The 25,915-nt window shown below is 42.0% G+C and overlaps 1 protein-coding gene across 1 annotated transcript; it reads right to left on the minus strand.

Annotated features, from left to right (window-relative positions):
* Positions 1-25,041, minus strand: LOC309794829 (NACHT, LRR and PYD domains-containing protein 7-like; the record flags this gene model as incomplete). Its single annotated transcript, XM_082606706.1, has 8 exons — positions 24,963-25,041; positions 24,612-24,695; positions 18,055-19,646; positions 16,709-16,879; positions 5,276-5,474; positions 2,412-2,554; positions 1,936-2,106; positions 1-172 (listed from the first exon to the last, which is right to left on the minus strand). Exons 3-8 carry the CDS (start codon positions 19,620-19,622, stop codon positions 1-3), a joined length of 2,424 nt encoding a protein of 807 aa, XP_082462832.1. The 5' UTR covers positions 19,623-19,646; positions 24,612-24,695; positions 24,963-25,041.
* Positions 25,042-25,915: the final 874 nt, after the last annotated feature.

The raw sequence follows: 25,915 nt of genomic DNA on the forward strand, positions 1-25,915 counted from the left end.
TTACCCTAGACATTTCAGGTTACAATTTGGTTTCTTCAAAGCTTCAGAGAGAAAGCACAATCCAGTGGCTATGGGGTTGAAACCCAGGTCCAAGTCTGTTAGGCTGGAGTCTCCTTGGAGAAGCTTTGAGATGTATTTGCAGCCATGTCTGTTTATGTTGCAATGACGCAACCTACAATTATAGTCATATGAAGAGACGCCTATTATCCCTGTGACACACATCCTGTGAAATGGCTGTTACTTCCAGCATCACTTATGTGCTACCTTGAGCCATATGCTTTCAGGTAGGCTACATAAAAACATAAAACACATGGAATGATGATTACATTATGTCTACCCTGCCTAGATGGTAGAGTGTTAAACTGGCCTCTGTTTGCCACCTTTTATTATGGAGAAAGAGACACGCATCTCCTAAGATACAGGTTTTCCTAGCACGGTAGCATATCACACAGGTGAAGGGCTCTGGATTCAGACAGACCTGAGACTGAATCTGAGGCCTCACTTATTTTCTGCACGGTTAGGTCACTGGGATTCCATTCTCCCTGTCTTATGTTTTATTTCAAGTCCTGTATTTAATTGTCCCAGCATAACTGTGGTTATATATCAAAAGTACAACATTCCTGATATGAGTGGCTATGTCTCTAATTTAAACACTGCAGACTCCTCCAAGCTTAGACTCCTACAAATCCTCCTGACCACAGAGAAGGATATTCCCATGGTACAGTTAGGCAGGTGGACCTGCAATCATCCCTAAAAAGCCTTGTGCCCCAAGTACGGCATAACAGCGACAGAGGCTGTAGAGCCTGAAGTGACATGACAAAGGGCGGGTGGATGATAACTGGACCAAAAGATGTCATGCTTTGTATGATGTGACACCTTAAAACCATACTTGAGGGCTTCCCTGGTGGCGCAGTGGTTGAGAGTCCGCCTGCCGATGCAGGGGACACGGGTTCATGCCCCGGTCCGGGAATATCCCACATGCTGTGGAGCAGCTGGGCCCGTGAGCCATGGCCGCTGAGCCTGCGTGTCCGGAGCCTGTGCTCCACAACAGGAGAGGCCACAACAGTGAGAGGCCTGCGTACCGCAAAAAAAAAAAAAAAAAAAAAAAAAAAACTTGAATCTAGGGAGCTTGGGGAGAGGAGCTAAAACAAAATCTAAAATTAAGGTTTGACAGCCTACAAACTGGAGGTTTGGTCAAACATTGCCTTTATGTATTTAAGGTAATGATCACTGATACCTCAGTTTATAGAGGGGGATTCATACCCACTACACAGATGTGACCATAGGCAAACTAAGTGGTTAAACTCTGGTTTTCTAATTAGCTAATTGGCAAAATTGAAAGAAAGGTAACTATTGCTTGTGGTTGTAAGGACTAAAAAGTCTCAAAATTTAGTAGAGTACCTGATACACAGTAAGTGCTTATAAGCATCAGATGTTTGTTGTTGTTTAGATGCCTAAATCAACTCTGTAAAACAGAGCCGTCTATGTAGTGACATCATATGGAAAATTTTATATTCTTCTAATGAATACCGTTGAAGTAGAAATATGACCTTCTCCTTTTCTCTCTCTGCCACTATAAATTGAATACCTGGTTTCCTTTCCAGTCTTGAAACCTACTATATAATTCAATCCACTCCCATTTGCTGAAAGATGTCATGTGGATTTTCAGAATATACACAGAATATCGGACCTGAGAACCAGCTGCTTATCTCAAATTCTCAGAATAGGAAGAGGCTGGAAGGTCAACCTTACTCTTAAAAGACATGCAAACGTGAAAATCTGTTTCTAACTGTTCTTTCCCTACTTTCCACCAGGATCTTGCTGGTTTCATTCAAGTGGAATTATTAAGTACTCTGTTTCTGTCCTACTTGAATCCAGGTGTGTGAATGTACATACAATACACACACATGCACACACACGCCAGCAGGGACTTACACCAAGGTCTGTAGTTGACACTCGGGGTAACTCAAGCCCTCACACAGAATTTTCACCCCGCCAACGCCAAGGTTGTTTTTGGCCAAGCACAGGTGGGTCAGCCTCTGGTTGACAATCAAAGCAGAAGACAGCTCCTCGCAACAGGCTTCTGTAAGGTGACAGTTTTCCAACCTGCAAAAGCACCACGTAAGTGGTAAGACATTTCCAAAGGCCAAACTTCCCAGCTGACAGCCCTTAATGCAAGTCCCCACCCTCTCTATCCTGTGCTAGTGATCAAAGCCTGAAGGACCAGAAATGAGAGAAGGGCAAGCAAAAATGCATGCATCGTCCACCTGGGACCAAAATGGGTACCAGGGTCTCCATCTGTAAGAGGTCCCATAGGGTTTGCCCTGTAAGTGTGGTCTTACCAGTGCTCTTCTCTATGTGGCCCCAGACCTAAAATGAAGATGTCCCATGGGAAGAGAGGAGAGACTTACGACAATTTCTGCAGGAAACACAGTGGGTGTCTCAGAGTCGAACATAGCAACTTGACACCCTCATCTGGAAACTCACTGGCTGTGAGATCCAGGCACTTCAGGGACTTGTTGATTTTGAGGGCCGAGGAGAAATCAGCCCACTGCTGAGGGGTGTCAGAACAAGAACCCAACCTGCGGGATAAATGGGGGAAAGTCATTCTTCTGGGAGGACAAAGAGACCCTGTCAGCTAATTATGCTTGGAGACCGTATCCTGGATTCTCATGTCATTCTACTCCAACCTGCGTCAAACCCTGGCCTGAACTACTAGAGAACTGATCTCCTTTGCTTCTTCAAGTATCTCTGTGGCCATCTGATCATCATCCAGCCTCATCTCTAAGAGGAGAAAAAAAATCAGTAATACAATTCTGTGTAAAGTTTCACCAACATGGCCTGCTATTTCTCAAACCCCACTTTTTATATCACTTTCCCTGAACTGAGTCAATCCCAATCCCACTTAAATTTAAATGTGATTCTATTGAAAAAAAAATTTTGATGCCTGGGGACTTCCATGGTGGTCCACTGGTTAAGACTTTGCCTTCCAATGCAGATGGTGCGGGTTCGATCCCTGGTCGGGGAGCTAAGATCCCACATGCCTCGGGGCCAAAAAACCAAAACATAAAACAGAAGCAATATTGTAACAAATTCAATAAAGACTTTTAAAATGGTCCACATCAAAAAAAAATCGATGCCTGAAACTCAAAAAGTTCAATTTCATAAGTTATTAGGGAATATGCTAATTAAAACAAGGAGATACAATTTGACACTCAGGCAGCCATGTCCAAAGTTTGAGTTTGTGTTGCAAGAACAAGAATAACTACAAACTCCTTCTGCTGATGGAAATATGAATGTGGTGCAGCTATTTTAGAGAACATTGAGGCAATCCATTATACTGGGTCGGAAACTCAGCTGCTCTTGTAGACACAAATGAGTACAGGACTCCAGGACAAGCTTGTTTGAATAATGGCTCTGCCCCTAATGTTCAAAATATTCACAAGTTAGTTAAACTTTTTTTAAAATTTTTATTTAATTTTTATTTATTTATGGCTGTGTTGGGTCTTCGTTTCTGTGCGAGGGCTTTCTCTAGTTGCGGCAAGTGGGGGGCACTCTTCATCGCAGTGCGCGGGCCTCTCACTATCACGGCCTCTCTTGTTGCGGAGCACAGGCTCCAGACGCGTAGGCTCAGTAATTGTGGCTCACGGGCCTAGTTGCTCCGCAGCATGTGGGGTCTTCCCAGACCAGGGCTCAAACCCATGTCCCCTGCATTGGCAGGCAGATTCTCAACCACTGCGCCACCAGGGAAGCCCTGTTAAACTTTTTAATATTCTTTTTTCCCTTCATCTGTTCTTTGGAGACAGATGATACTTTGCCATGCAAATAAAGGATATAATCAATCCATATACTCTACCTATTAGAATGTATGTCATAAGCAAAACTGGATTCTTAAAATCAGTACCTTTCTTCTCTCAAAGCTTAACCTATAATAAGGACATTATAAATTTATGTAATTTGAATACAAGGTAGAATGTAAAGTGTCTCAAATTAATAAGCAAAAAACAGGAGATTCTGCACCAGCCATTTGTCATTCTGGAGCTTCGGTATATCCACTTAGAAATGTCATTTATCACAACTTCAGAGTAAACATTTACTTTTATACTATGTCAACTAGTAAACATCTTTGCCATAAATTATGAAGTATAATTTCCTCAAGAATTTCAAAACGAATGTTTTCTACAAATTTGAGATTTTATAAAACACACAAACACTAAATCTAAGTCTGTAATCTGATTTTTTTTTTTTTTTTTTTTTTTTTTTTTGCGGTATGCGGGCCTCTCACTGTTGTGGCCTCTCCCGTTGCGGAGCACAGGCTCCGGATGCGCAGGCCCAGCGGCCATGGCTCACGGGCCCAGCCGCTCCACGGCATATGGGATCCTCCCAGACCGGGGCACGAACCCGTATCCCCTGCATCGGCAGGCGGACTCTCAACCACTGCGCCACCAGGGAGGCCCTGTAATCTGATTTTTTTAATATGCTTAAAACATGTACTTTCAATTGTTATTTCACTACCCACATTTCTCAAGACTCTTTTGCATCAACTCTACTTGTTTGAATAAAAATCTAAAGAAACAAACAAACAAAAACACACTTCAGAGTAATAGATGCTTTTTCTAAGTTAATGAAAGACAGCACCATCGGAAATCATCCATCATGGTAAGAGCTGCCATCGGTGCCTGGTGCCTATGCAAAGCAGTTCTCATCCCATGTTTCATTCAATCCTCAAAACCCCATCTCATGGATGAGGGAACAGCTCAACATCATATAGGTCATAAATGTCAAAGCAAGGTTCCCAAATCCAAAAACCTGTGTCACTAGCCAGTACCTCACGTTGCCAATCAACTAAGTAGAGGGGGGTGGAATGGTACCCTAACGATGGGTGATGATAATCAGAGCACTCATTACGAGATCTCATTGAGGATAAGGGAATCTGTCAAACCAGTGAGCAACCAGGAACCAGAACACTCGATGTTTCTACAGCATCACTGAGTGACCAATTAAGGCTGATGGCTACTCTGAATTACAACAGGTAGGTAACATGCAACCTGAGACGCCATGTCCCTAAGCTAGAAGATGACACAAAATTCTGAGTGTTTCCTTGCATTCAGGACTCATTATTCAATGCAGAAGGCTAGCTGGCTGGGGAAAGACTGTAGGCTGACATGCCATCCATATTCTATGTGAGCATATGTTCCCCTGTGTAACATAGTACCCAATCAGAGTGGCCACCCTCTTCTTTCTTGTTTACAGAGCTCACAGCACCCTTTCCATGCTGAGAACAGCAACGACAGGAGACCTGCCTCAGATACTGCAGACTGCACCTTGGATGTTTCAGGATCTCACACAACAGCAGCAAGAGCATCTCATCCCTGTGGACTCTGCCTTCCAGAACCAGGTGTGTCAGAGTCTTCTTACCAATGAAAGCCAGACAGAAGTCCCGATAAGCATCGGCAGGGGAGACGTTCTTAATCCTAGGGGAAATGAAAAGAAGGGATTCATTCCATCTTGAGTGCTGTAGATGGCTGGTGCTGAGAGCACATAGTGGGATGAGAAGTCACAAGTCAAGACAGGGATGGGGAGCTGGTCTGGTAAGCTGAATCGAAGGACGAGTCCACCGAGCGATAGCTGGATGGAGGGGGACACACTACTAACAGGTGTAGCATATGGTGACGGGAAGGAAGATGGAACCGGGTGGCAAAGGGCTTGATACACCCTTGTCTTTGTTCACGCTGATCTTCAGAGAAAATATCCCCATCTTTATTTTTTATATTGGGGTGACACATTTTGCTCCCCTACAAAATGTCTCTTTGATGTGAATATTATTTCACACTGAAAACAATCAAGGCTGAAAATACTCAGGAAGAGACTTTGACCTTTCCCCTAACTTCATGAATAATTTAGATAGAGGGACTGTTACAGGAATAGAGCTATCACCATAGATCTCTGCAAAGAATATGGGCTAGGTGTGGTAGGGTCAACTCTTAGAGATCAGAGTGCACTCTGTGTCCCATTGTCTCTGCAAGACCCAGAAAACATTTGTTTAGCAAACATTTGCTTTTCCATCCCCGTGTGAATTGCCTTCCTACCCTGTGAAGTCTCAAACAACTACCCCCAACATCCTCTATCATCTTTAGTTGAAGGTAGCATTTAATGTGAAGATTTCAGCCATTGGGGTAGTTACTCAATTTTTCTGGGTCTCTCCCATGTATACATGCTATTAAATGTTTGATTTTCTCCTGTTAATCCGTCTCATGTCAAATTCACTTTTACACCAGCCAGACCTAGAAGTATAGAGAAAATTTTCTTCCTCTCAGACAGTATTTTAACCTTTATTTCTTTCAACATTCAGTTCACATACAACTTTCCCTCCTCTCAATGCCTGACTTTTTCCAGTAAGAATAAATCACTTCCTACTTTATCCCCATGTAGTCATTTGCATTTCCACAAAGCAGTTTTCATTTAGGCTACCGTAAGTTGTGGTTTATAAGTTAGCAAATAAATTACAGACTCCATAAAAGTAAGTACCATTAAGAGTTGTTGGGCTTCCCTGGTGGCACAGTGGTTGAGAGTCCACCTGCCAATGTGGGGATATGGGTTCGTGCCCCACTCCGGGAAGATCCCAGACACTGTGGAGCGACTGGGCCCGTGAGCCATGGCCACTGGGCCTGCGCGTCCAGAGCCTGTGCTCTGCAACGGGAGAGGCCACAACAGTGAGAGGACCGTGTACCGCCAAAAAAAAAAGAAAAAAAAAAAGAGTTGTTTGGTGTTCACTTCAGTAGTACATATACTAAAATTAGAATGATACAGAGAAGATTAGCATAACCCTGGTGCAAGGATGACAAGCAAATTTATGAAGCATTCCATATTTTTCAGAAAAACCAAACAGAGAACACAAGTATAATACAAAAGAAAATCAAACCACAAAAGGAAAGACAAAAAGAAAAAGGAAGGGACAAAGAAGAAAAACAAAATCAATGGGAAAACAAGGTTTAAAATGGCAATAAATACAAATCTGTCGATAATTACCTTCAGTGTCAAGGGACTAAATGTTCCAATCAAAAACACAGAGTGGGGGCTTCCCTGGTGGCTCAGCGGTTAAGAATTCGCCTGCCAATACAGGGGACATGGGTTCAAGCCCTGGTTTGGGGGCATCCCACATGACGTGGAGCAACTAAGCCCATGCACCACAACTACTGAGCCTGTGCTCTAGAGCCCGTGAGCCACAACTATTGAGCCCACGTGCCACAACTACTGAAGCCCACATGCCTAGAGCCCACACTCTGCAACAAGAGAAGCCACCGCAATGAGAAGCCCGCGCACTGCAAGGACGAGTAGCCCCCACTCGCCACAACCAGACAAAGCCCACACGCAGCAACAAAGACCCAACGCAGCCAAAAATAAATTTTTTAAAAAAAGATAACTATCCTTTAAAAAAAAAAACACAGAGTGGCAGATTGGATGAAAACAAGAGCCTACAATATGCTGCCTATAAGAGACCTACTTAAGGGCAAAGGACATACATTGATTCAAAGTGAGGGGATGGAAAAAGATATTTCATGCAAACAGAAATGACAAGAAAGCAAGGGTAGCAGTACTTAGACAAAATAGACTTTAAAACAAAGGCTAGGGCCTCCCTGGTGGCGCAGTGGTTGAGAGTCCGCCTGCCGATGCAGGGGATACGGGTTCGTGCCCCGGTCTGGGAGGATCCCATATGCCGCGGAGCGGCTGGGCCCGTGAGCCATGGCCGCTGAGCCTGTGCGTCCGGAGCCTGTGCTCCGCAACGGGAGAGGCCACAACAGTGAGAGGCCCGCGTACAGCAAAAAAAAAAAAACAAAAAAAACAAAGGCTATAAAGAAAGATAAAGGATACTATATAATGATAAAAGGATCATTACAAGAAAAAGATATTATACTCATCAACATATATGTACCCAACATAGGAGGGCCCAAATACATAAAACAAATAGTAACAGACATAAAGGGAGAAATTGACGGGAATACAATAACAGTAGGAGACTTTAACACCACAGTGACATCAATGGACAGATTTTCTAGACAGAGAATCAATAAAGCAACAGAGATCCTAAATGATACAATAGAAGAGTTAGACTTAATTTATATTTTCAGGACATTACATCCCCCTCCCCAACAAAACAGAATACACATTCTTTTCAAGTGCACATGGAACAGTCTCTAGGATTGACCACATACTAGGGCACAAAAGAAGCCAACATATTTAAGAGTATAGAAATTATTTCAAGCATCTTTTCTGACCACAACGGCATGAAAGTAGAAATCAACAACAGAAAAAGAAACAAGAAAAAACAATTACATGGAGAATAAACAAGTTGCTACTAAAAAAACCAACTGGTCAATGATGAAATCAAAGAAGAAATTTTAAAATACCTGAGACAAATGACAATGAAAACAACCCTGCAAAATCTATGGGATGCAGCAAAAGCAGTTCTTAGAGGGAAGTTCATAGTGATACAGGCCTTCAAGAAACAAGCAAAATCTAAAATAAACAACCTAACCCACCACCTAAAAGAATTAGAAAAAAGAACAAAACCTAACCTAAAATCAGCAGAAGGAAGGAAATAAAGATCAGAAAGGAAATAAATAAAATAGAGATTAAAAAATAGAAAAAAAAATCAATAAAACCAAGAGCTGGTTCTCTGAAGGACTAAACAACATTGACAAACCTCTGGCCAGGCTTACCAAGAAGAAAAGAGAAGACCCAAATAAACAAAAGAAATGAAAGATGAGGAATCACAAGTGATACTGCAGAAATACAAAAAACCATAAGAGAATGCTATGAACAATTATATGCCAACAAATTTCATAACCTAGAAGAAATGGACAAGTTTCTAGAAACATACAGCCCACCAAAATTGAATCAAAAAGAAATAGATAATTTGAAGAAACTGATCACTAGAAGTGAAATAGAATCTGTAATTTTAAAAACTCCCTACAAACACACATCCATGACCAGGTGGCTCCACAGGTGAATTCTACCAAACTAACAAAGAAGAACTTATACCAATCCTTCTCAAACTCTTCCAAAAGAATGAAGAGGAAGGAACACTCCCAAAGACATTCTATGAAGCCACAATCACCCTGATACCAAAACCAGACAAAGACACCACCAAAAATAAGAAAATTACAGGCCAATATCTTTGATGAATATGGATACAAACATTCTCAAAATATTAGCAAACCAAATCCAACAACACATAAAAAAGGTCATACACCACAACCAAGTTAAATTCATCCCAGGGTCACAAGGATCATTCAACATATGCAAAATCAATGTGATACACCACATCAACAAAAGAAAAGACAAAAAACACATGATCATCTCAATAGATGCAGAAAAAGCATTTGATAAAATTCAACACCCACTCATGATAAAAACTTACAAAAGTGAGTATAGAGGGAACATCTCAACATTATAAAAGCTCTTTATGACAAACCCACAGTCAATATAATACTCAATGGTGAAAAGCTGAAAGCCTTTCCACTAAAATCTGAAACAAGAATAGGATGCCCACTCTCATTTCTATTCAACATAGTATGGGGAGTCCTAGCCACAGAAATCAGACAAGAAAAAGAAATAAAAGGAATCCAAATTGGAAGGGAAGAGGTAAAATTGTCATTACATGGGGATGACATACTATATATAAAAAAAACCCTAAAGACTCCACACAAAAACTACTAGAACTGATCAACAAATTCAGCAAGGTAGCATGATACAAGATTAACATACAGAAATCGGTTGCATTTTTTTACACTAACAATGAAATGTAAACAAGTGTAAACAAACAATCCCTTTTTAAATCACATTTAAAAAGTAAAATACTTAGAAATAAACCTCACCAAGGAGGTGAAAGACATATATGCTGAGATCTACAAAACATTAATAAAGGAAACTGAAGATGATTCAAAGAAATGGAAAGATACCCCATGCTCTTGGATTTGAAGAATTAATATAGCTAAATTGGCCATACTACCCAAAGCAATCTACAGATTCAATGTGATCACTATCAAATTATCCATGACATTTTTCACAGAATTAGAACAAATAATCCTAAAATTTATGCAGAACCACAAAAGACCCAGAATTGCCAGAGCAATCCTGAGGAAAAAGAAAAATCAGGAGGCATAACCCTCCCAGACTTCAGACAATACTACAAAGCTACAGTAATCAAAATAGCATGGTATGGGGCACAAAAAACAGACATATACACAAAGAAAGAAAACTACAGGCCAATATCACTGATGAACATAGATGCAAAAATCCTCAACAAAATACTAGCAAACAGAATCCAACAGCACATTAAAAGGATCATACACCATGATCAAGTGGGGTTTATTCCAGGAATGCAAGGATTCTTCAATATATGCAAATCAATCAACATGATACACCATATTAACAAATTGAAGGAGAAAAACCATATGATCATCTCAATAGATGCAGAGAAAGCTTTCAACAAAATTCAACACCCATTTATGATAAAAACCTTCCAGAAAGTAGGCAGAGAGGGAACTTTCCTCAACATAATAAAAGCCATATATGACAAACCCACAGCCAACATCGTCCTCAATGGTGAAAAACTGAAACCATTTCCACTAAGATCAGGAACAAGACAAGGTTGCCCACTCTCACCACTCTTATTCAACATAGTTTTGGAAGTTCTAGCAACAGCAATCAGAGAAGAAAAAGAAATAAAAGGAATCCAAATCGGAAAAGAAGAAGTAAAGCTGTCACTGTTTGCAGATGACATGATACTATACATACAGAATCCTAAAGATACTACCAGAAAACTACTAGAGCTAATCAATGAATTTGGTAAAGTAGCAGGATACAAAATTAATGTACAGAAATCTCTGGCATTCTTATACACTAATGATGAAAAATCTGAAAGTGAAATTAAGAAAACACTCCCATTTACCACTGCAACAAAAAGAATAAAATATCTAGGAATAAACCTACCTAAGGAGACAAAAGACCTGTATGCAGAAAATTATAAGACACTGATGAAAGAAATTAAAGATGATACAAACAGATGGAGAGATATACCATGTTCTTGGATTGGAAGAATCAACATTGTGAAAATGACTCTACTACCCAAAGCAATCTACAGATTCAATGCAATCCCTATCAAACTACCACTGGCATTTTTTAAAGAACTAGAACAAAAAATTTCACAATTTGTATGGAAACACAAAAGACCCCAAATAGCCAAAGCAATCTTGAGAATGAAAAATGGAGCTGGAGGAATCAGGCTCCCTGACTTCAGACTACACTACAAAGCTACAGTAATCAAGACAGTATGCTACTGGCACAAAAACAGAAATATAGATCAATGGAACAGGATAGAAAGCCCAGAGATAAACCCACACACATATGGTCACCTTATCTTTGATAAAGGAGGCAAGAATATACAGTGGAGAAAAGACAGCCTCTTCAATAAGGGGTACTGGGAAAACTGGACAGGTACATGTAAAAGTATGAAATTAGAACACTCCCTAACACCATACACAAAAATAAACTCAAAATGGATTAAACACCTAAATGTAAGGCCAGACACTATAAAACTCTTAGAGGAAAACATAGGCAGAACAACTCTATGACATAAATCACAGCAAGATCCTTTTTGACCCACCTCCTAGAGAAATGGAAATAAAAACAAAAATAAACAAATGGGACCTAATGAAACATAAAAGCTTTTGCATAGCAAAGGAAACCATAAACAAGACCAAAAGACAAACCTCAGAATGGGAGAAAATATTTGCAAATGAAGCAACTGACAAAGGATTAATCTCAAAAATTTACAAGCAGCTCATGCAGCTCAATATCAAAAAAAACAAGCAACCCAATCCAAACATGGGCAGAAGACCTAAATAGACATTCCTCCAAAGAAGATATACAGACTGCCAACAAACACATGGAAGAATGCTCAACATCATTAATCATTAGAGAAATGCAAATCAAAACTACAATGAGATATCATCTCACACCAGTCAGAATGGCCATCATCAAAAAATCTACAAACAGTAAATGCTGGAGAGGGTGTGGAGAAAAGGGAACCCTCTTGTACTGTTGGTGGGAATGTAAATTGATACAGCCACTATGGAGAACCGCCTGGAGGTTCCTTAAAAAACTACAAATAGAACTACCATACGACCCAGCAAACCCACTACTGGGCATATACCCTGAGAAAACCATAATTCAAAAAGAGTCATGTACCAAAATGTTCATTGCAGCTCTGTTTACAATAGCCAGGACATGGAAGCAACCTAAGTGTCCATCGACAGACGAATGGATAAAGAAGATGCGGCACATATATACAATGGAATATTACTCAGCCATAAAAAGAAATGAAATTGAGTTATTTGTAGTGAGGTGGATGTACCTGGAGTCTGTCATACAGAGTGAAGTAAGTCAGAAAGAGAAAAACAAATACCGTATGCTAACACATATATATGGAATCTAAGAAAAAAAAGTCATGAAGAGCCTAGGGGTAGGACGGGAATAAAGACACAGACCTACTAGAGAATGGACTTGAGGATATGGGGAGGGGGAAGGGTAAGCTGTGAAAAGTGAGAGAGTGGCATGGACATATATACACTACCAAATGTAGGGTGGATAGCTAGTGGGAAGCAGCCACATGGCACAGGGAGATCAGCTAGGTGGTTTGTTACCACCTAGGGGGGTGGGATAGGGAGGGTGGGAAGGAGGGAGATGCAAGAGGGAAGAGATATGGGGACATATGTATATGTATAACTGATTCACTTTGTTGTAAAGCAGAAACCAACACACCATTGTAAAGCAATTAGACTCCAATAAAGATGTTTAAAAAAAAATCCAGACATATAGATCATTGGAACAGAATAGAGAGCCCAGAAATAAACCCATATACCTATGGTCAATCTTCAACAAAGGAGGCAAGAATTATACAATGGGAAAAAGTCTCTTCAGCAAATGGTGTTGGAAAAATTCGACAGCTAAGTGCAAACCAATGAAGTTAGAACACACCCACACACCATACACAAAAAAAACTCAAAATGGGTTACAGACATGAACATAATACATGACACCATAAAACTCCTAGAAGAAAACATAGGCAAAACATACTGACATAAATCATACCAACATTTTCTTAGGTCAGTCTCCCAAGGCAATAGAAATTAAAGCAAAAATAAGCAAATGAGACCTAATCAAACTTACAAGCTTTTGCACAGCAAAGGAAACCGTAAACAAAATGAAAAGACAACCTACAGAATGGGAGAAAATATTTGCAAACAATGCGACCAACAAAGGCTTAATTTCCAAAGTACACAAACAACTCAAACAACTCAATGAACAACAACATCAAAAACAACCCAATTGAAAAATGGACAGAAAACCTAAATAGACATCTGTGCAAAGACATACAGATGGCCAATAGGCACATGAAAAGATGCTCATCATCGCTAATTATTAGAGAAATGCAAATCAAAGCTATAATGAGGTACCACTTCACACCAGTCAGAATGGCCATCATTAAAAAGTCTACAAATAACAAATGCTGGAGGAGGTGTGGAGAAAAGGGAACACTCCTACACTGTTGGTGGGAATGTAAATTGGTGCAGCCACTATGGAAAACAGTATGGAAGGTCCTTAAAAATCTAAAAATGGAGTTACCACATGATGCAGCAATCCCACTCCTGGGCATATATCCAGTCAAAACTATAGTTCAAAAAGATACATGCACCCTTATGTTCATAGAAGCACTATTTACAATAGCCAAGACATGGAAACAACCTAAATATCCATTGACAGATGAATGGGTAAAGAACTTGTGGTATATATACAATGGAATACTACTCAGCCATAAAAAAGAATGAAATAATGCCATTTGCAGCCACATGGATGGACCTAGAGATTATTAAGTGAAATAAGCCAAGCAGAGAAAGCAGAGAAAGACAAATACCATATGATGCCACTTATATGTGGAATCCAAAATATGACACAAACGAACATATCTACGAAACAGAAACAGACTTAGAGACATAGAGAACAGCCTGGTGGTTGTCAAGGAGGAGGGGCAGTGGGAGAGGGAAGAACTGGGAGTTTGGGATGAGCAGATGCAAACTATTTATATGTAGGATAGATAAACAACAAGGTCCTACTGTACAGCACAGGGAACAATATTCAATATCCTGTGATAAGCCATAATGGAAAAGAATATGAAAAATATATATGTATAACTGAATCACTTGGTTGTACACAAGAAATTAACAGAATATTGTAAATCAACTATACAATAAAAATTTTTTTTTTAATTTTCCTGTCATCTAGCATGACTGTAGGATTTTAAATGGGATTTGAATAAATCTTAAGTGGAATATAATTTTCTCTAATCAAACTCTGGGCTTCAAGAAACATTTCAGTGTTTAAAAAAGATTTTCCCAGCACCTAACTGTGCCACCTTCTTGAGAATAAGACTCTGTCAACCTCATGTTATACAATAATGAAGCTAGCTCATAAGTTTTCCTGTGTAGATAGTAGGAAATAACTGGGGAAAGGCCTTTTGTCAGGGCCTCTTTTTAAAGCATGCTTAATCCACCCTAATTTGAGGGGAAAAAAACAACACCTGGATTACTGCCTCTTCCGCTACAATCTTATTTCAGATCTTCATTTTCATTTTTGTTTTTAGAGCTTCTTAACCTGTTTTTTTAATATAAATTTATTTATTTATTTATTTATTTATTATTAATTAATTTATTTATGGCTATGTTGGGTCTTCATTGCTGCGCACAGGCTTTCTCTAGTTGCGGCAAGCGGGGCTACTCTTCATTGAGGTGTGTGGGCTTCTCACTGCGGTGGCTTCTCTTGCTGCAGAGCATGGGCTCTAGGCCCGCGGGCTCAGTAGTTGTGGCTCACGGGCTTAGTTGCTCTGTGGCATGTGGGATCTTCCTGGACCAGGGATCGAACCCATGTCACCTGCGTTGGCAGGAAGATTCTTAACCACTGCGGCACCAGAAAAGTCCTCTTAATCTGTTTTTATCTAGTACCTCCAAACCTGGCAATTCACCCACACACACACACTATGAAATACTTCTCTCCATAAACAGGCATTTGGTCTTATAACCCTCAATGCTTCACTTTTAGATAATGAACATTCCCTGTGGCTCATTCAGAAGAAGTTCAAAATTAAATTTCAGCACAGAGAGAGCCAGAATAAGGGAGATGCTACTGCTCAAAGCTCCTGCCTAAAGGGTCCTAAACTCTTAGTGGAAAAAATTAAATGTACCTCCTAGCTTTTTTAATTCTTTCATGCACACCTTATAAAACCAGAACAATGTAAACTTTTCAGTCATACAGAAGAAACTGCCACCTTTGCTGGCACCAACCTATGTTAGATTTTTGTGGCCTTGTACACACAAGTCCTATGGCATTCTGAGATGAACCAGATACATGTCACCTGACATCAGCAGGTACAGTCAGCTGACGTTTGGCATAGCAATTTGTCCAAGTAAATAACACAACCTTTTCAGTGGCTTAATTAAGCCTTCTAAGGTATGTTGGTTTGGGGGAAGTTTCAATGTATCTGTGTAATTTTAAACATAACTTATAAAGTTTATCCCCTGAATATGTGCTGTGTTTTCCTTTTTTTTTTTTTTTCCTGTGGGGACTGGGGGACTAGATAGCTACATGTAAAAGAATGAAACCAGACCATTTCCTCATACCATATACAAAAATAAACTCAAAATGGATTAAAGATTTAAACTGAAGATCTGAAACCATAAAACTCCAAGAAGAACACACGCAGTACTCTTGACGTTGCTCTTAGAAATATTTCTTTGTGTCTGTATATTCAGACAAGGAAACCAAAACAGAAAACAAATGGGACTACAAACTGAAAAGCTTTTGCAAAGTGAAGGAAACCAACAAAACAAAAAGGCAATCTACTGAATAGGAGAAGATATTTGCAAAACAATATATCCCAAAGAGAGATATATCCCAAATAGAGAACTCATACAGATTAATATCAAAAAATAAACAATCCAATTAAAAATGGGTGGAGGATCTAAACAGGCATTGTTCAGAAGGAAACATACAGATAGCCAACAGATAATCACATGAAAATTATGCTCAGCATCACTAATTGGGGAAATGCCCATCAAAACCACAATGAGATATCACTTCACCTGACAGAATGGCTACCATCAAAAAGAACATGTGTTGGTTTAAAAGGATGTGCTAATAATCACCTGCCCAGGTGACCCATGTCTTAAGTTGCTTCTGCCACAACCTACTGTACTCAGACTAATTTCTCAATCCCATCCCACACATTAGTCATAAGTGCACCATTGCTTCATCAACACATTCTTACTCACATATTTGAAACTTTCCTCTCTGGAATATTTCCCCAATTCCTACCCAGTTCTCCTAACATGCATGTGGCTAAATTTTCTATAGGCTGAGTTTTGAATACGCCCCACAGCAGATGTATGGGAACATCCAAATTCCCGGCCAAATTTCATAAAAATGACTCAACATAATATGATTCTCCAACTCGACACATTTAAGGATAGCAACCATTTCATTTCTTTGCATTCTGAGCACCTGGCTGGTCAGAGCCTGGTTGGGCATTCCAATACTGCTCCCACATTTAAAACACCTGGGGATCACCACTGCAAGATCAGCTGCTACTTACACGACTTTCTGGAGATGACAGGTGACATGGGTTATCTGCTCACAAAGAATCCTCACTGAGGAGTGACTCAGAAAGCTTTCCCTCACATCCAGAAAGTTCAGGTTCTTGTTTGAACTGAACACAGAGCAGAGATCTGCCCAGAGATGAAGAGAGTGATGGTCGTGCTGTGACCTAGGAGGAAGGCATCGACAAGAGCACCTATGAAAAGCACGTACGGGAAAAGCAACAAGAATTGGTAGGCTGCACAGCAAAGGAAAGCACCAGCAAAATAAACATGAACCTACTAAATGGGAGAAAATGTCTGCATACTGTATGTCTGATAAGGGGTTAGTATCTCAAATATATAAAGGACTCATACAACTCAACTCAACAGAAAAGAAAAACTATTGTAACAAGTGGGCCGAGGACCTGAATAGACATTTTTCCAAAGATGACATACAAATGGACAACAGGGACATGAAAAATATTCAACATCACTAATCACCATGGAAACACAAATCAAAACCACAGTGAGATACCACCTCACACCTGTAAGAATGACTATCATCGAAAAGACAAGTAACAGACTTCCCTGGTGGAGCAGTGGTTAAGAATCCACCTGCCAATGCAAGGGACATGGGTTCAAGCCCTGGTCCGGGAAGATCCCACGTGCCACGGAGCAACTAAGCCCGTGCGCCACAACAAGAGAAGCCACCGCAATGAGAAGCCCGCGCACTGCAACAGAGAGTAGCCCCCACTCGCCACAACTAGAGAAAGCCCGCACACAGCAACAAAGACCCAACGCAGCCAAAAATAAATAAATAAATTTATTTACTTATTTATTTATTTATTTTAAAAGTGGTGAGCTGATCAAAAGGTACAAACACCCAGTTATAAGATAACTAAATCCTGGGATATAATGTACAGCATGGTGGCTATGTATTAAAACAAATTTTTTGAAAGAACTGGCAGGGAGAGAAGTTACAGGAAATGTCTAGAGTGTCCTGAGCCCATTTGCCACACGGAAACTATAATACTATAATACTGCAGTATTATACTATAGTATTATAGTATACTATGCTATAGTATTATAGTATATATAATATATAGTAGTATACTATAAAACTATAATACTAAAACAAAGTAAGGTTCCACAGCTCCCATTCCTAATCTGAACATCATGTTTCCCAACTTTAATGGTGAGTTGGCAGAAAGAAATTTCAGCCACACATTCCAGAGAATTCTGACCCCAAGCCTTAGGGAGTAGTAGGGACTCTGTCCTCTTCCTAAAAGAGTGTGGGCTGACGCTGAAGATGGGAGAACTAGTAGTGTTAAAAATATATATATTTTTTAAAATGTGTTCTTACCTCTCAACCTGAGCATCTGATTTCAACGTGGTATCATTCTCCAGGAATATCCTCCTTCCTACCTGCAGTGAAATTTTCTGCAAGTTTTGACAGTGTTTAAGGCAGAAAGAAGACTGCATCACTTCAAATGTGTTTGTCAAGTGGATAGAGATCTCCGTGACGGGGGCCATTGCATCCTCCACAAGCTCCTCCTCCTGAGATTCATAAAGACAATAGAAAATCTCCTTCGTGTCCATGGTTGAGAAGGGCTTCTTCCCATGGGGCACTGATCTGCATTTCAGTAACTGCTGCTTGACCTCCAGCGATACTAGACAGCCGAAAGTCGTCTCCAGCTCCATGGCCCTTTCTTCGTTGGAGAGGCCAAATACGAAGTAGCCCACCTGGGTCAGGCTGGGGTTCTTTAGTCTTCCTTCCTTGGACAGCAGCTTCTGCATATCCCCAATGTGGCACCTGTGGCCACCCACATCCTCCTCCTCCTCCTCTGGCTCCAAGACATAGAACATGGCAGCAAGAAACTGCTGGACGCTGAGGTGGATGAAGGAGTAGCAGCCCTCACAGTCTTTGCTCTTCTGGAGAATATTCTTGTCCAGGAAAGGGCAGAGGGCAGACTCCTTCACCCCAAGTCTCCTGAGGTCTTCTCCATCAAACACAGATGTCTGTGTCCATATGCCCTCAGCAGCCAAGAGGCACACAGACTTCACCGGAACTTGGAGACAATCACTGGGGCGGCTGCTGCGAGCTGCTGTGAACTGGCTGCAGAGAAAACGCAGGAACAGGGACGTGGTGGTCTGGCAGGTCGAGGCAGGGTCTTCCCCCGTCTCCATCTGCCGCTTCAGACACGTGCAGACAATCCAGCACACGGCAGGCGCGGAGCCCATGTGGAACAGGGCTGCGTTCCTCCTCATCAAGTCAAAGGCTCGCAGGGCTTGAGTCTCCTCTTCAAAGTGTTTCAAGAAATATGCCTTCCTGTCCAGCTCCCAGAACCCCTCGACTTCTACGAAGAGTGGCTGTTCAACCAAGAGCCGGAGCTCCCTCAGGGCCCCCGGTCGACTGGTGATCACTAAAGTGGACTTGGGTAACATTCTTCTCCTCAGCAAACTCCCCAGGAGGACGGGCACTGGCTTCTGCTTCTTCCAGTCGCCACATATGTCATGGATGAGTGCCCCCGAGGGGACTCGCAGCTCATCAAAGCCATCGATGATGAACAGGATTTTCCGTGCTTGGGTGAGGATCCCTGGAATGGCATCCTGCAAATCCGGCCCGTTCTCAGATATCAGCTCTGCAAAAGTGCACGTCCCCTTGCGGTTGAGGTCCTTGCAGCTGAGATAGAAGGCGGAATTGGAGGTCTTTGCCTGGTCGTCCTGTGTCCAGTCCAGCATCAGCTGTTTTGCCACTGTGGTTTTGCCGACGCCGGCAGGACCGTGCAGCACCACCGTAAACGGCACTGACTGTATGGACAGTTGGGGCTTCAAGTATGATATCAGCTTCGGGCTTCTCTGGGTAACGCTGTGGAAACCACCATCATCTCCTGGCCAAAGTGTATTCTTCCAGATAGAAAATCTCTCCATCGTGTTTCTCTCTCTCCTCTCCACCTATATTGACATGTAATGGGAGAGAATTGGGGTGCCAGCGATTACACTCAGCTGGAAAATTCATACTGTAAAGGACCAGCGTCAGGGAGGAAGTAATGTTCCTCTACCCTTCTGGGTTCTTCTGGCTGGTCTAAGAATTAAATTGACATGAGATGGATTAAGAAGAGAAAAACACAAAATTTTAATAACATATACATGACAGAGACCCAGGAAAAACTGAATTACTCACCAAAATGGCTGAAACCCTCACCTTAAATACCATCTCAGCTAAACAAAAGAAGGAAGATGCTGGGCCTCCCTGGTGGCGCAGTGGTTGAGAGTCCGCCTGCCGATGCAGGGGATACGGGTTCGTGCCCCGGTCTGGGAGGATCCCATATGCCGCGGAGCGGCTGGGCCCGTGAGCCATGGCCGCTGAGCCTGTGCGTCCGGAGCCTGTGCTCCGCAATGGGAGAGGCCACAACAGTGAGAGGCCCGCGTACAGCAAAAAAAAAAAAAAAAAAAAAAAAAAGAAGGAAGATGCTGAGGGTAATGGTTTGGGACTTCAAAGGGGAGGAAGGAAACACACATGGAAATGGAAAAGCAAAGATCTGGGAGACAAATGTTTGCTGGGCCAGTAGGAACTATGGGACCCAGAGTGGACTCTGATCTCCAGATCCTGCTGAGTTTCCCCACCACCCTTAGCCCATGTTCTCTGCAGACATCTCTGGTGATAGCTCTCTTCTGGGAACAGGGTCTCTATCTAAAGTCTTAAGGCGGTTAAGAGGAAGTCAAAGTTTCTTCCTGAGTACTTTAGGCCTTGATCGTTTTCAGCTTGAAATAATCTGCATGCCAGAGAGACATTTTGGGGTGGTAAGTTTTGCTCCCCTACCCCAGAAATGAGGAAACAAGAAGAGGAAAATTACCACGCACACGACCAAACACCAAAGCTACGACTGTAAGACAGTAGTTCCCTGGCGGTCCAGTGGTTCAGACTCCAATGCAGGGGGTGTGGGTTCGATCCCTGATAGGGGAACTCAGATCCTGCATGCTGCATGGCCAAAAAAAAAAGGGAGTAGTTCTCCACCTGGGTTTTCTAACCCCCAAGTCTCCTTTTGCCTCTCCCAATGATACCCAGCAGGGCCCTGTGGGACTCCTGGGCACCAAGCCTTTCTGTGTCCCCCATTTCTTGATGACAGGAAATAGCCTTCATTCAGCCTCCATGACCTTCCCTGAGTTCCAAAAAGCAGATTCAAGCAGTTGTTAATTAGGGGGAAGGAGGGGATGCGGGACCAGGGAGAAGCAAACAGTCAAGAGAAACGTTTGTGCAGCCTTGGGGCTGGGTCCTGGCTCCCCATCAAGGAATACAGACAACAATATCTTTGAGCTGTTTTGCAGATACTGAAACCCCCTCCAGGTGGGGAAGTTAACAGTTAATGATGATATGCTGCCCAAAAGCACGTACACCCCAGGCCAGTTGTAACTTGAAGGTTGATGACGCTGACTTCCACTTACCTCACCACCAACCAGTCAGAAGAATGTCCATGAGATGATCACGGCCTCTTTGAACCATTACTATAAAACTTCTCACGACCCTCTCCAAGGGGGCGGGGGGCACAGTTTGGAGGGCATGAGCCCGCTGTGGCCCCCTTTGCCTGGCAAAGCAATAAAGCTGTTCTTTTCTACTTCACTCAAAACTCTGTCTCTGAGATTTAATTCGGTATCGGGGTAGAGGCCAGATTCGGCTGCACTAGCTTTGAGTTATCTATTCTTTGTACTGTGAACACTTCTTTAAACCCACATGGATGAAAGCTCGACCCACAGGGCTATTTGTGCTTCCTAGGTTAGGCATTATTGTAGATAAAGAGAACTTTAAGTATTCTTGAGTCTACTTTATTTTTATTATGGTAAAATACACAACATTTTTAACCACTTTAATGTGTACGATTCAGTGGCACTGAAAACATTTTCAGATTTATGCAACCCCATCACCACTATTTAGTTCAAAGACTTTCAGCACCCCAAACAGATACCCCATATGCATCAAGCATTCATTCCCCATTTCCCCCTTCCCCAGTCTCTGGCCTTCAGTAACCTGCATTCTTAGTGGATTTATCTATTTGGTATATTTCACATATGTGGAATTATAAAATGTGGCCTTTTATGGCTGGCTTCCTTCACTTAGCATAATATGTGAGTTTCATAGAGATTCTACTATTAAGTCTGTATTGCCTTCTTGGCTCATCCATCTTAAACTGTGATGTCAAAAGTAAACCCACCCACCCCCAAAAAAAAGGGCTTCCCTGGTGGCTCAGTGGTTGAGAGTCCCCCTGCCGATGCAGGGGACACGGATTCATGCCCCGGTCCGGGAAGATCCCATGTGCCGCGGAGCGGCTGGACCCGTGGCCGCTGAGCCCACGCGTCCGGAGCCTGTGCTCCGCAACGGGAGGGGCCCCGACAGTGAGAGGCCCGCGTACCGCAAAAAAAAAAAAAAGAAAAAAAGTAAACCCAAAGAATACACACGCTATTAGAAGTGATTGAATTGATCAGGTCTATATGCTGGGGGGAAGAGTTACATACATATACACCAAATACCTAAGAATAAGTCTAGGATCATGCATCTGATCTCTCCCTTGAGAGACACAAGTTTGTAAAAAAAAAAAAAAAAAAGTTGGGGTTAGGACTCCGTGTTTTCACTGCCAAGGGCCTGTGTTCAATCCCTGGTCAGGGAACTAAGATCCCACAAGCTGCACCGTGTGGCACACCCCCCAAAAAAAAAGAAAGAAAGAAAAGAAATCATCAGTAAATGGAGAAATAACATTCATGAGTTGGAACACTCTGTTTTATAGTCTCAGTTCTTTCCAAATTGTTCTACAGCTTCCATTGTAGGGGAGCAAAACTTGGTACCCCAAAACGTCTCTTGAGCATGTGTATTATCTTGAGCTGAAAACAATGGAGGCCCAAAAGACTCAGGAAGAAACTTTGACTTTCCCCCTAACTTCCTAAAAAATTTTAGACATGGGCTTCCCTGGTGGCGCAGTGGTTGAGAGTCCGCCTGCCGATGCAGGGGACGCGGGTTCGTGCCCCGGTCCGGGAGGATCCCACATGCCGCGGAGCGGCTGGGCCCGTGAGCCATGGCTGCTGGGCCTGCGCGTCCAGAGCCTGTGCTCCGCAACGGGAGAGGCCACAACAGTGAGAGGCCCGCATAATGCAAAAAAAAAAAAAAAATTTTAGACAGAGGGTCTCTTCTTGGAATAGAGCTACCACCAGAGGTATATGCAAAGAACATGAGCTAAATGTGGCAGAGGAAACTCAGCAGAGCCTGGAGATCAGATTCCACTCTATGTTCCTGCCTGGCCCAGCAAACACTTGTTTACCAAACATTTGCTTTCCCGTCTTCATGTGAATTGCCCTTCTCCCCTTTGAAGTCCCAAACCGCTGCCCACAACATCCTCTTTTGTCTTGAGAAATGGAATATTTCCTGCCATATCGGTAAACAAAGGATGTCACAGTCAATCAGCGATTATAGCCACCAGCCACCAGTGAGCTGGTGAGCCCTGAGGGAACTCAGGAAGGAAACAAAGAATACCCGCCATCTAGCAGCCATCAGACTGCAGCCAGTCCCCACGGTGAGCCCTGAGGGAACTCAGGATGAGAAAACACAGGATACTGACCTCAGATAGCCGAGGTGCCTGTCAAAGGAATGGTTTCAGTGAGCCCAGACTTTTGCATCTTCCCATATACAGAAAAGCGCTAAGTGCCTTAACTCGAGATATCTGGTTGTCTTTTATTAACGTAAACTTTTGTTCCTACCACCTGCCCTTTATTGCAAAACTCCTGTATATCCTAGCTGCCCCCTCACCTCCTCAGAGCAGTTCTCTCAGGGTTACTTGAGACCCTGACTCCCAGGCTTGAAGTCCTCAGCATATCCCCCAAATATAATATAACTCTCAACTTTTAGGTGGTGAAAATATTTTTTTAGTCGACAGTCTTTAGCTGAAGATGGTACTTAAGGTAAGGGTTTTGGCCATTTTGGCCAGTTACGCAGTCTCCCTGACTCTCTCCCATTTATACATATGGTATTAAACAACTGTCAGATTTTTTTCTTGTTAATCAGTCTCATGTCAATTCTTAGGCCAGCCAGAAGAACCTAGAAGGGTAGAGGAACATTTCTTCCTCCCTGACATATTAAAACAAGATAAAACTCAATGGAAAGAAATCAAAAGATTTGGAAAAGGCACTTCGAAAAAGGAACGGCCAAATAGCCAATAAGCATACTGAAAGACCTTCAACCTCATTAGACTTCAGAGAAATGCAAATTAAGAACCTGATGAACAGAAAAAACGACACCCCCATCAGAATGGTTAAAATTAAAGACGGGCACAAGCACTTCACACAATGAAGGACAACTCTTACATGGTGGCACGAGTTAAACTGAGAAAACAGGGGCTTCCCTGGTGGCCCAGTGGTTGAGAATCCGCCTGCCAATGCAGGGGACACGGGTTCGAGCCCTGGTCCAGGAAGATCCCACGTGCCGTGGAGCAACTAAGCCCGCGTGCCACAACTACTGATCCTGCACTCTAGAGCCCGAGCTCTGCAACAAGAGAAGCCACCACAATGAGAAGCCCGCACACCACAACGAAGAGTGGACCCCGCTCGCCACAACTAGAGAAAGCCCACGCGCAGCAACGAAGACCCAACGCAGCCAAAAATAAATAAGTAGGTAAATTTAAATTGAGAAAACACCACTGGCAAACTTGCGGGTGGTTTTCGCTACAGCGAACTAAGCATATGTGCTCTATGACAGCAATTTTACCTCCGATTAGAAACCCCACGATAATCAGTGCTTAGGTCTGCAAAAGACGCATGCACGTCTGTTCACAGAATCTTTATTCTTCATGTCCCCAAACTGTAGTTGTAAAAGAAACCACACAACAGGAACTCTGAGTTGATTCAAGGTATATGAAGTTTACAACAAGCAAAACTAACCTGTGGTGGTAGTCAGCATAGCGGCTGCCTTTCCCAAACAGCTCAGGGAGAAAACATCCACTGGAAAAGTTCTGGAAAAGTAGTCTATTCATCTGGTTAGTGATTACATGGGAATGTGACTGTATACATGAACATATACTGACGTAATCACTAATCAAGTATGATTAGCTAATTAAGTATGATAGTAAATATGTACAACCAGAGATTATATTTACACATATACAGACAAATGCACACATGAAAAAATATGTTTCAAAAAATCAAGAGGAAGTTAGCATAGCTTTTTAACTTAGAAGTTACATAATAAAAGACAAAATATGACTGCATAAGATGTTCACTTTATAAACATACCCCCTTTATCTGGATAATCTCCTTCACATTTTCTGTAATCCCTGTCTTTCTAAGGAGCCACTATGATAGTCAACATCTGAGTATTTAACATGTACAGGAACTATTAAAAGCTCTTCTACAGATCATATTTTTTTCTTGCAACCATCTTACTGGGTAAATTCTATTATCTATGCTTCATATGACGAATCTGAGGCTTAGGGAAGTGGCTCTCAAAGTATGGCCCACAGACCACAGCATCATCTGGGAACTCATGAAAATGCAGATTCTTAAGCCCTATCCCCAGCCCTACAAAGTCAAAAACTCTGGAGATGGGCCCAGAAAACCATGTTTTAACAAAGCTTCCAGGTGATTATGATAAATGCTAGTTTTAGGATCACAGGCATAGGGAAACAAAGGCCCAAGTACTCACATTTGCTCAAGTTGAAGCCAAGATTATATCCAGGAGTTTAACTCAAGAACCTGTGCTCTCAATCACTGACACTTCCTCAATGGAACAAAAAGCAAATGAACAAAAATCCTTATATCCTCAGGCATTAAATGGGCAACACTGGGGAAGATTCACAAGATGAAAAACACTGTTAAGTACGTGGGGGGAATTACACCCAATTAGAAGACTAATTGTGAAAAATGTTTCAAATCACAACATATGATAAGAGCTCACAATTGTTATATTTAATATAAAAATGCTCACGCTAAAATGCTAAGTCAGAAGAGCACAATAACCAAAAAGCGTCATCACACCTGTAATGTGCCAACTGAAGCAAGACAATCACCTCCTCAGACAGAAAAGTACTAGAAGCATATACACCCCCAAAACCCAACGACTGTGTTTGAGTTTCCATGCCATGGATGATTTTATCCAGTTATTGTCCCTTTTTTCAATGCTGTCTCTGATGAACATGCATTTGGTTTGGGGAAGAAAAAATGTTAAAGGGAAATGAGTCACCCAGGTC

This window comes from Mesoplodon mirus, assembly GCF_964341445.2.
Source record: "Mesoplodon mirus genome assembly, chromosome: 19".
In the NCBI taxonomy this organism is placed as follows: Eukaryota; Metazoa; Chordata; class Mammalia; order Artiodactyla; family Ziphiidae; genus Mesoplodon; species Mesoplodon mirus.